This window comes from Eptesicus fuscus, chromosome 3 (genome assembly GCF_027574615.1).
Source record: "Eptesicus fuscus isolate TK198812 chromosome 3, DD_ASM_mEF_20220401, whole genome shotgun sequence".
NCBI classification, from domain to species: domain Eukaryota; kingdom Metazoa; phylum Chordata; class Mammalia; order Chiroptera; family Vespertilionidae; genus Eptesicus; species Eptesicus fuscus.
In genome coordinates this window covers 7,365,063-7,377,141 of record NC_072475.1, presented here as the reverse complement: position 1 = coordinate 7,377,141, position 12,079 = coordinate 7,365,063, and the positions used below count along the sequence as shown (strand labels likewise).

At 52.4% G+C, this 12,079-nt stretch overlaps 1 protein-coding gene across 1 annotated transcript in view; it reads right to left on the bottom strand.

Annotated features, from left to right (window-relative positions):
- PDE9A (phosphodiesterase 9A) overlaps positions 1–12,079 on the bottom strand; it is an 88,487-nt gene that overhangs the window by 26,432 nt on the left and 49,976 nt on the right. The window contains exons 5-6 of the mRNA XM_054713567.1: positions 8,639–8,693; positions 7,348–7,418 (exon numbers count right to left, since the gene is read on the bottom strand). Of these exons, the coding sequence (XP_054569542.1) occupies positions 7,348–7,418; positions 8,639–8,693 (126 nt within the window). The remainder of the gene's footprint in view (positions 1–7,347; positions 7,419–8,638; positions 8,694–12,079) is intronic.

The window sequence follows — 12,079 nt, the reverse complement described above, 5'->3', positions numbered from 1 at the left end:
AACAAGGGGGTTACCATGGATACACAGGGAGGCTCGCAAGGCTGCTCAGTGGGGCCGCCGCCTGACTCAGCGCAGTGGTTCCCACTCCTGCTCAGGCTGCTGATGTTCCGGCCGGTCCCTCCGCCTACACGCGGCTCAGCCACAACTGACTCTAAGATTGTGGGCCTGTCCCGGGGCCAACTGTGGGCTGTCCCCTTCATCTGTGGGTTTCTATAGGATGAAGTCCCTCTCCCTGCTCCCTGAATCTTGACTTTTCTTGCACCCACTTCTAGTTTCTCTCTCCAGACCCCTAAGCATGAGTTGAGGACATAGGACAAAGAAGTCTCTAATCCAAAAGAAGGGGGGGTGGGGAAAGATATGGCCCCAGGGCATTAAAATGCAATGGGGCTCAATGGGCAAGACCACAGCAGTCCCAGTAAGGGTTCACGTTTCATTAAGGTTAAAGCTTTGCACTTTAAGGTCCGCCCTGGAGCAGTTCACCGGGAGGACCGAGAATGGGTGAGAAATTAACAGGCAGCGTTAAGGGTGGGCAGGCCCTGGGCTGGACAGCATTCCTGGAGCCAGTGGCAGAGGTGAGCCTGAAAAGCCAGGATGTAGTTTTCATCAAAGAATGAGCTGGGGCAGCCCAGCTGGTGTGGCTCAGTGGTTGAGTGCTGACCTATGAACCAGGAGGTCAAGGCACATGCACGGGTTGCGGGCTCGATCCCTGGGGGGGGGGGGGGGGCGTGCAGGAGGCAGCCGATCAATGATTCTCTCTCATCATGGATGTTTCTAGCTCTCTCTCTCGCTTTGTCTCTGAGATAAAAAAGTGAGCTGGGGCTTAGGCCTCCAAGCCCGTGTTCCACATCGGCCGTTCACGCGGGCGGGCACTCACTCTGGTGGGCACGCCGAGAGCCCAGAACTGCTGCTGGAGGCAGGCGGCTTTGAAGAGGCTTTTAGATTAGAGTCGGTGTACAAGAAATGAAAAGGCTTTGTAATCACACCTCCATTTTTATGCCAAACGACGTGGCCACAGACACTCGATTCCCCTTTTCATCCAGAGCGGCTCTGAACATGGCTCGAAGTCAAATGCTGTGATTTCTGAGGAAGACAAAGGCACTCTGCCTTCGCAGCGCCTCCCACGCCGAGGAAGTGCTGGGCTCTAGAGCTCGCGTGGGGGGACCCCTCCGAGGGCAGCGCCAGGACAGCGGGGCTGGAACCATCACCTCCCTGGGCAGGCTTTCTGAACATCCCCAGGGTCAGGGGCCAAATGGGGGTAAGGCTGTGTGAAAACACTGCTTCCTTCTGCCCAACGTGACCGGAATCTGGAGGGTCTGATACTCAAATCTGGTCCTGGCTTCTAGGCCACGCCTGGGACTCTCCTGCCTGAGCCAGGACACGGGACCAAAGTCGGGGGCCTTAAACGCCAGTGGTTGGAACCAGCGGGTGGCCGGCCGGCCGAGGCCAGATGCGCTGCCGTGGGGAAAGCAGGAACCTGGCGCTGGGTGTGTTTCTGCTCCCTCACTAAGCGCACACACCCTCCTCGTGGCGTGGCGTGTTCTCAGCTCTTCCTGGCATCACAGAGCTGGTTAGGAAGTCAGTGAAAGCCACGGGCCCTCTTCCAAGAAAAGGCACACGGGTACACACCCTTCATGGTTTGCATTTGGACAGGGGCACCGTGGGGAGGAGATGAGCCTGCGGGTAGAGCCCGCGGGGGAGCTGCGCCCGCCAGCCAAGGACCATGGTTACACTCATGATGCTTCAAACATCGTTTTATACACAATGACAGGTGATCATTGCAGACACCAGGAAATACGGAGCATCTCAAAAAATATTTTAAAACTTATCTACGATCTTACTGGGGCAAAAAACAACCCATCTCATATTATACATATTGGCATGTACCCTCCCATGCATTTCTCCCCCTTACCCCCCAGCCCCCTTGCATTCCAACTATCTATCTACCCTTAATTTTAAAAAGACAAACTTGGGATCATGCTATTTGTTCTGTTTTCCCACTTGCTTTCCTCCCATCATCAGTAGCAGCCGCCTCCCAGCTCATGGAGTTTGGTGGGTACGTAATGTTTGCATCCATATGGGAGTGGACACAGATTACTGTAGAAAGCCTGGCCATGTATTGGGGGTGATGTTAAAATTAAGCCTTTTGGGCCCCACAGTATAATATCACCACTTTGAATCCCACCGATTCATGGCAATTACCTTTACGAAGTAAGAGCCTGGTTGCCACGGAAATTGATAGTGAGTCACAAGATGGCAAAAGCCGTGCATTGATCAGTGGGAGAGAATAGCGCCATCTCAGCCCACCCGCCCCATGTTCGGATTAAAGAGCAGAACGTGGGCTGAGACGGTGACAGAGCGCGAGGCAGGCCAGGCACCAGCATTCCGGGGGCCTGACTCCCAGTCCTTTCCCAGGTACCAGGCTGCTTTTGGGAGATGGCACAGCCCACCTCCTGGACTCCTCCCAGCCCTGCCTGCCCCTGCCTGCGGAGGGAGAAGGCCCCTCGAGGAGCTGGGGCCTCCCCCGGGAAGAGTCCTACACAGACTCGGGGGAGACTCCAGTTGAGATTGGACATCAGTTTCATACGTGCGGCCCCACCCGTCCATCTCGAACTTTAAACACAGGTGGGCACAGACCAGAAACTCAGACTAAAGCAGAGGTGCCCAGACCCCCCAGCACTCGGCTTATTCCCCTCACCAGGCCCGGCTGGGCAGGCGGACTCCTAGGACCCCTGGACACCTGGCTGTCCTCATGGGGACTTCAGATGTGCTCCACTGGGGAGGTCCCAGGCCACTGTGAGAGAGAACCTTTCAGGACGATTTCCTAAGAGGGACACTAGCAGCAGTATGGCCCCGGCAGCAGCTCTGCTCCAGGCTGGCCCCCGCCCAGGGCTTGTGGAAGAAGCGTGTGTGTGTGTGTGTGTGTGTGTGTGTGTGTGTGTCCCCCTTCAGCTGCAGAGCTGGTTAAAGCTGTTTAAAGCCATGTGAGCCGTTTCAACCCTTCCTCCAGGGACTTTGGTACAGAACTCACATAAAGCACATTTCCCGACCGACAAGGAGAAAAGCCAGGTTTGGTTTCAGCTTCGAGTCTCCTGGATTGTTTGCATGACCCACGGGGCCAGCTGTGCCTGTGGTTAGGTTTTGGTCCAGGCCCTGGGCACAGGATGCCCTGTGCCCATCCTCAGGGACCCTGGTGCAGGGACACCCCCCCTTCCCCCCCTCCCCAACCCCCCCGCACAGTGGCCCTTAAACAAGGAAGTGAAACCCTTGCAATGCTTCATCGCTGACCAGGAAGTGAGCGAGGACCTGGGTGCCCTTTGTTTACAAAATAATCTCTAAGTTGAGAGGGACCTCAGACTCCTTGAGGAAGGCAAACATTTTACATGAAAAGGAAGAGCTCTTAAAGTGAATTAAGGAAATGGGGAAATTTACATTTGATTCAGAAGAATGATATGTTTGGAAGGTGAAAAAAAAGCAGGAAATTCCATTGAAAACAAGTCAAACAATGTAATGTTGCCTACAGATGGCCGGTGCTGGCTGGCCGCCTGATCGAGCTCCAGAAGCAGAAAACAGCTCACAATGACCAGAGAAAGTGTGTGTGCACGTGACCACGGTGCATGGATGGGTGTGTGTCTGTGCATGTTTATACACATCTGTGTGTTTACATGTATGTGCATGTGGGAGGGTTATGCATGTGAGTGCATGTGTGTGTATGTGTGTGTGTGTGTGTGTGTGTGTGTGTGTGTGTGTGTGTGTGTGTGTGTGAGTCTATACCTGGCCTGGGCCCAGTGGAGTGGTGGCAGTCATGTTCCTGGCAGCCTTCCCAGTCCAGCGGCCCAGGCCAGCTGGATGGCTGGGTCAGGACTGCCCTTCTGAGTAGCCGGGATGACCTTTTCCCCAAGTGATCTGCACAAGAGGTCCCACTACAGGACCCCTCTCCTCAAAGGCCTCCCCTTCCCCTTTCCAGGGTACCTGCCACGTCCTTGGGGTGAGGCACTGTTGTCTCCGGGAGGCTCTGTGGAACGCATACCCCCTGGGGATTAGCGCAGGCACGGCATCCCTGCCACTCTGTGCTGGTGCAGAGGCTGCTGGAGGCTGGGAAGGTGGCAGCCAGAAGCACCAGGAGAGGGCCAGCCCAAAGCCAGGTGAAGTTCAAGGAGGTCCAGAGCCCTTCTGAGTCGTGGCCACCTCCTGGGGTGTGAGCCTACAGGCCACGTTCCTGATGGGAGGCGGGCAGCCGGGAGATGGGGAAGCCGGGGGCTGGTGGAAGCAGAGGCTCCAAAGTGTGGCTGTGGGGACCCATTGCCAAAGCCACAATTCTTAGACCATTTCCCATCTCCCTCCCTACTCCTGAGAGAGGGCGGCTTCCTCCATCCCGTTCCTGCATCCTGGGTCTTGGTGCTGGAAATCAGCACAGCCAGTAAACACACCAGGAATTTCGACCTATGCAGCGAGCCTGAGCTTGGAGGGCGAAGGCGTGATGCCTCTTACAAGTCATCATGTGGATTCGCAGGATTTCTGTGGTTTACCCAAGGGCCCTGCAGGGAGATGCCTTCCTGCCAACGAGCAAGCTGGTTCTGGAGAATTCTGGGCCTCAGACAGGCCAGGGAAGAAGGTCCTATGGGCTGCATCCTTTAATGGTCCTTCATTCACATGGCACTTGAAGGCAAAATAAAAACCCTTCTTGGCCTGATCGTTGTTTCAATGGCCAGACTTTGGAAGCCACCCAAGTTGAGGTCAACATAGATCTCTGTAGAGGTTTTCAAAATTCCTTCATGGCCTCTTCAACTTGCCTGTTTGCAAGTAATGGTGGGCGGTGGGCGCTGGAGCTGGCTTCTGTGTGGGGAGGGGGAGATGGGCGAGGGCAGGAGGAAGTGGGCGGAGCTGGAGGGCAGGAAGCAGAGCAGGAGGCACCGCTGCCCTGGACAGTGGCATGCCCGGTGGTGACCGCTTTCCCCTCCGTCAATGTAGACGGGGACTCAGCAGCAAACGCTCATTTTCTGTTCTTTGGCTGAACCCTCCCCAGGTTTGCAGAGCTCCCTCCTCTTCGGGGCTGGGTAGGAAGCTGAGCTTGCCTCCCGTCGCAGAAGACGGAAACGCCAACCGCTCACTGCAGTGGCTCCCGTCCCAAAGAGGTGCTCACATCCTAAATCCTGGGACATGTGAATGGGACCTTATTTAGAAAAGGTTCTTGGCAGATTCCTCCAGGTGAGGGCATCTTGGAGTAGGGTGGGTCCTAAAGCCAAAGACAGGTGTCCGTATAAGGGACAGGCAGAGGGGACGTGAGCCACAGAGACACAGGGGAGAGGCCCTGTGAAGATAGTTTGGTGAAGATAGTTTGGAGTGATGTGGCCAGAAGCCAAGGCTGGCTGGCAGCCACCGGAAGCCAGAAGAGGCCTGGAACAGGTTCTCGCTCAGCCTCTAGAAGGAACCGATCCCGAAGTCTCCAAATCTCCTTGATTTTGGACTCTGGCCTCCAGAACCGTGGGAGGATTCTTTTTTTGTGGTTTAAGCCTCCCAGTCTGTGGTACTTGGTCATGGCAGCCACAGGAGACTAATGCACGTTGTCTGGCCTCTCTTGCAGCAAGGGTGTGGGCACATGGTCCCCTCTGTCCAGAATTTGAACCTGTAGCCGGTACATGGAGAAGCAGCTTGATGCCTGCAGCAGTGGCCATGGGGCCGGTACCATACTTGTGCGGTTCTGACACGCAGCTCAGCATCCAGCATCCTCACGGAGTCAGCTGTGCTGGGATTCCGGGTACCCTTCTTGCTGGATAGCCCAGCCCTATTCCTGGGCCCTCCTGGTGACCATGGGAGCTCCCCCCAAGATCCTTTTATCCTTTTGAAAAAGCCCCTTTTCACCCTGGCTGGTGTGGCTCAGTGGTTACAGCGTTGGGCCGAAGATTGCAGGATCTCGGGTTTGATCCTTGGTCAAGGGCATGAACCTGGGCTGCAGGTTCAATCCCCGGCCCGGTCAGGGCACCGTGCATGCAGGAGGCAACCAATCGATCACACATCAATGTTTCTCTCTCTCTGCCCCCCTCCCTCCCTTCCACTTTCTCTAAAAATATCTTCATAGGAGAATTTGAAAGAAAGAAAGAAAGAAAGAAAGAAAGAAAGAAAGAAAGAAAGAAAGAAAGAAAGAAAGAACCCCTTTTCTGTTCAATGCAGTCTGTGGCCACAGCTGCAAGCTCGGCTGCTGGTGTGGCTCAGTGGTTACAGTGTTGGGCCGCTTCCTAACCTACATTCTCAGGCCCCCTGCGGGCGCCCCGGCCAGGAGTGGAGGAAGGTGCCATGTCACAGAAGGGCAGGCAGCAGGCAGCGAGAGCGGCCCCCCGCCGGGAGCCTGGTGCTGGTCCGAGGCTTATTTACTTTGCTCATTTGCTGAGAGCATCTGAGCAAATCACTTATCTCTTTGTGGCTTTTCAATGGGGAAAAATAAAACTGTTCTGCAGCTCCAGTGGTGGAAAGGATTTCAGAGATGTCATCGCCCTTTGAGAAGTATGACTGTGTGAGTCATGTTCCCCGTTACTCAGGTGAATTGGCTTTCACAGGCTCCTGAATTTCCTTTCTCCAAAACACCCAAGCAATTCACGCAAGGTAATGGAAGGTGCCCTCCAGCCGCGGCCTGCCAACATGAATCAGGCGGGCAGGGTCCGGGGACGCCGCGACCCCGCCGGCCTCCGCTCTGGGCTTGTTTAGTCACCCTCGAGGCTAACAGATCAGGTGCCTTGCACCGCTGCCCTTGGCCTTGACATGGACGAAGAGCCTTCCTGCCGCGCTGGGCGTTGGAGGGGGCGCGTGGGGTCCCAGCGCTGCTCCTCACTTACTGAGGATGAGGGCGCACAGGCCGCTCGACTTGAAGCTGGGTTCCCCCAGAATTCTAGCCGCGCGGCCCCCGACTCAGGACTGGAGCCGGCCCTCCTTGCTCCCCAGCGGGTTCCTGCTGTCCTTGCAGGGACAGGGAACCGAGACGTAACGACAGTGGACACATACCCCCCAAAACTGGGAGACCACGGAGCATGGGTCCGCGTGTCCTCACTCACTCACAGGAGACCCACGAGGTGTTCATTCAGCAGAAGCTCCTGTCCAGAGGCTCCCTGCTCCCCACTGTGCTCCGCGGGCAGGGGACCGTTCCTTCCTCGCTGCCACGGCAACATGCCACCGTGTACTTGCTACTTTTAAAACGCTCGGGTTAGTCACTGCCCCAGCCTCTGCTAACGTTAACAGTTAGGCATCTCCCAGAGAAAAGACCTCACGCGTCCCTTCACCCTCCCCCCTGGTTTACGAGGTTAAGGTAAACAGAGGTCAAAGGTCACCTAAGCGACAGGGAAACCGAGCTACACTCACATTCCACGCGTTTCTCTAGCACCGCCAAGTGATTTGCGACTTCAGCTTTGAGTTCGTTGATTTTAAATGCTCTAGGAATGGAAAAAGAAAAAAAAAAAAAAGCCATAAGCCGTACGATTCTCAACGTTAAAATGGGCTCAGCAAACAGCGGTTGAATCACAGGCAGGGGGAGGTGTGCAAGTGGGCAGGTGAGGGGGGCGGGGCACAAAGATGCCAGGAGTTGCTTTTAAGGAACTAGCACTGTCTGGGGGTGCAGGGGAGGAAAGAGAGACACGCTCAGACTCTCTGGAGGTGTCTTTGCCGAGTGGGACCCACAGCGGCTCCATGCCAGGGGGGATGTTTCCTTCCGTAGCTGGGAGTGGGCCCGTGCTCTGAGGGGTGCTCTGCTCACCCCTCCCCCTGGGCACACACCACCTCAGGGCACCTGGGTGCCCTCTCCAGGCTCCAACCCAGTCAGTCAAACAACTCTTGGGCTTCAAGAAAGTACCACCCAGCCCAGACAGAGCGACTTAGTGGTTGAGCGTCTCTCTATGAACCAGGAGGTCACGGGTTCAATTCCTGGTCTGGTCGGGGCACATGCCCGGGTTTTGGGCTCGATCCCCAGTGGGGGGTGTGCAGGAGGCAGCTGATTCGATGATTCTCTCTCATCATTGATGATTCTCTCTCCCTCTCCCTCTCTGAAATCAATAAAAATATATTTTTTAAAAAGTACCACCCATATGCCCTCTCCCCCTGGGCGGTGAGATACCACAGTGACCAGAACTGGAGGACAGCCCAGAATGGAAAGGTCAGTAATATTTTTATTATTGATTTCAGAGAGGAAGAGAGAGGGAGAGGGAGAGAGAAACATCAATGATGAGAGAGAATCATTGATTGGCTGCCTCCTGCATGCCCCTACTGGGGATTGAACCTGCAACCCGGGCATGTGCCCTTGACCAAAATCCAACCCGGGACCCTTCAGTCCACATGCTGATGCTCTATCCACTGAGCCAACCAGCTAGGGCAGAAAGCCCATTTTAAAAATGGTCCCAGTGCTTGTAGCCTGAACTCCGAGTCCCAGAAGAGCCCGTCGAGAAAAATCTCGGCAACATGGGCTCTCCTTCTACCAGCGCCCACCTCATAAGGTCTTTGCTATAAGTGTTTCCTGGACCCCACCCAACGGGCTTAGTACAGAAGTCGCTGAGCTGGGAGGGCAGCTCCTCCAGGCAAGAGTCTGCGGCCGAGCCGGGCTCCCCCCGCCACTGAGAGAACACGCACACATCTCCGGAGGACACGGATCTGAAGTCTGTACCTGGAGAACTGCTCTGCCACCTGGGTCAGCACGCTCTGGATTAACTCTTCTTTCTCTGCGGAGCGAAAAAGAAAGCCAGATGGAAAAAGGGAAGGGTGTGCGAATCAGCCCGGCCTGACCCACCTGCTGTGGGCACGTGGCACGGATGCCGTGGCGAGGGGCTAGCTGCCTTACCTGGATGGAAGCTCTGACACCCCGTCAGCACCCCAGGACTTCTTCTGTCCACCTCCAAATGCTCTTTCCCCCCTGGACTGCGCCAGGCCACTAGCCTGTCTTTTAATGCCTCTCAGCTGAGCGGCCCTCCCATCCTAGGAACTGGCTATAAAAACCAGGCGGGACTGGGTCTCTAACGAGGGGATGTTTTCACGGAGCTCCCTGGCTCATTTTATGAGGGCAATTACCATGACAGAGCGGGTTCAAGGCATATTTCCAGTGCAAGACACGGTGTCCTTGGGGTCAGTCCTGAGAGCGGAAGCAGGCGAAACCTGTCCCTTTGTTGCCTGGCACGCAAAACCGGCTGGGCGGCTGGGTTACAAGGCGTAGGCCCAGGCTGAACATGACCTGCCTGGTTTCCTGTTTCCTGCCTGGCCCATGCTGGGTACCTCGCGGGAAGGTGTAGATGCCCACAGACCTGTCTCTCCCAGCAGTCTATGCTCATGGACAGGGAGCGATCGCTTCTTGGTTGCAGCTGCCCATCAATCAGTTCACGCCCCTACACACTGAGAGCCTACGCGAGGCTTAATGTGACTTCATGTCATCTGTATGGACTCTGTGCCTAACCCTTCACTAAAATCAAAAGGATCCTGCCAAGCAAACAAAAAATCCCAATCATCGCCCGGCCAGCGTGGCTCAGTGGTTGAATGCTGATCTATGAACCAGGAGGTCACGGTTCGATTCCCGGTCAGGGCACATGCCCGGGTTGCAGGCTTGATTCCACGGTAGAGGGAGTGCAGGAGGCAGCGGATCCATGATTCTCTCAATTCTCTCTCATCATGGATGTTTCTCTCTCTCTCTCCTTCACCCTTCCTCTCTAAAAAAATAAAAAAGAAAGAAAGAAAAAAGATCCCAATAATCCAACTGGGCAATGGGGTTCCAAAGCTGGAAGTGCTCAGATGCTCTGACCTAGTGTGTCCATTTCCAGGAAATACTCATGTCTGTGCACAGAGCTGGCCGCCAGTGCTATTTCACTTGGGGAAAGCTGTAACCGCCTCTATGTCTATCAAATGGACATTAAATAAATGATGACACATCCATACTGTGGGATCCCATTCTGTTATTAGAAATAACATCTTGGAAAATGTTCATGTCTACTGTTAAAGCAAAAAAAAAAAAAAAAAAAAAAAGATTGTAAAACAGTCTGATCCCATATTTGGAAACATTGGGAGGATACAGTTTGAAATAATAATGGTAGTTATTTTTTGGTTGTAAGACTTTATGTAAATTTTATTTTCTTATTTTTGCTTCTCTGTATCTTATACATTTAGATAATAAGCATATGTTTATTTCATTTAAAAAATTAAAAAAACTAATCAATCTAAATTAACCCCTGAGAACTCATCCCTTCACCTGCCGAATGAAAGGGTAGACCAGGAGACCAAAGGTTCCCTCTGGCGTAAGTATTCTATGTCTTGATGCGAAGAAGAAAAATGACATTTTGTTATGTTTCTGGAAACTATAAGAGTGAAAATGTCAACCAGGAAACTTTCATAGAGCCGTGTGTTGAGCTGCTGCCCGATCCAAGGCCCTATGCTTTTGAGGGGTTCACTCCCACCGGGGGACAAAATTGGTGACTCCATCGATGGGAACCACCAGTGCGAAGGCTTCACAGGCCTCCTTGGTGAATCAGGACTTCAGATCACTTATCCTGAAACCTCTGGCGAAAGTAATATATCACATAACCTCCAAGAGTTAATGATCTCAAAGTCTTGAGATAAATTTAGAAGGCCATCAAACAATTGACATTTATAGACTACTCCACCTAACAATAGTGGGACACGCGTTCTTTTCAGGTGCCTACCAAGATAGACCACATCCTGGACTATAAAGAAAACCTCAACAAACTTAAAAGAACTAAAACCACAGCCAGCATGTTCTCTGGCCACAAGAGAATCAAGCTAGAAACCAGGAACAGAAAATATAGCAGGGAAGCCTCCAAACACTTGGAAACCAAACAGCACACGTCTAAGTAATCCATGGGCCAAAGAGGAAGTCTCTGGAGAAATTTAAAAAGGCACCAAACCAAATGACAACGAAAATACAGCACAGCGAAAGGTAGCTGTGAGGCATAGCAAGGGCAATGCGGAGAGGGACATTTATAGCACCAAGTGCTTACATTAGAAGAGAGGAAAAGTCTCCACTCAATAATCTAAGGGCCCAAAAAAAGAAAAGCCAGATAAATCCACAACAATAGCAGAAGGAAGGAAGGAAACAATAAAGAGCAGAAATCAATTAGATGGAAAACGGAAAAACAATGTAGAAAGTCAATGAAAGGAAGAGCTGGTTATTTAAAAATGTCAGTAAGTGGACCAACTCTGAGGAAGACCCACAGAGAAAGAGAGAGAAGACATATGGTAGATCACCAAGATCAGAACGAGAAAGGGAAGATCACTCCAGACCCTCCAGACATCAAAAGGATTGTAAGGGGACCCTATGAACAACTTCATACACATACATTTGACACCTCAGGTGGCAATGGGCCAATTCCTAGAAAAGCATGAACCACACACTCATCCAATATGAAACAGGTAATCTGAACAGCCTGTCACTATTGAGGAAATTAAATTTCTAATTAACGCTCCCCCCCCCCGCCCCCGCCAAGAAATTTTCAGGTACAGATAGTTTCACTAGAGCAGTGGTTCTCAACCTTTTTAATGCCGCGACCCTTTAATACAGTTCCTCATGTTGTGGTGACCCCCAACCGTAAAATTATTTTCGTTGCTACTTCATAACTGTAATTTTGCTACTGTTATGAATCGTAATGTAAATATCTGTGCTTTCCGATGGTCTTAGGCGACCCTGCTAGCGGGTCTCAACCTGTGGGTCGCGGCAACTTCTTCCAGGAAACAGAAAAGGAGGGAACACGTCCGGATTCACTTTATGAAGCTAGTATTAACTTGATACCAAATCCAGACAAAGACAACCAAAAAAGACAATACAGACCAATATCCCTCATGAATACCAATGTAAAAGCCCTTTAATTAGCAAATAGAATTCAGCTATATAGAAAAATAATTATACATTGAGATCAAGTGGAGTTGACTTCAGGGATGCCAGGCTGGTTTAATATGAAAAAAATCAATGTAATAAACTATATTAACAGGCTAAAGAAGAAAAAATTATACGATCCTATGAATTCATAAAAAGCACTTGAAGAAATTCAACATCTGTTCATGATAAAACCCTCAGAAAAACAGAAAAACAGGGGAACTTCTTCAAGTTGAT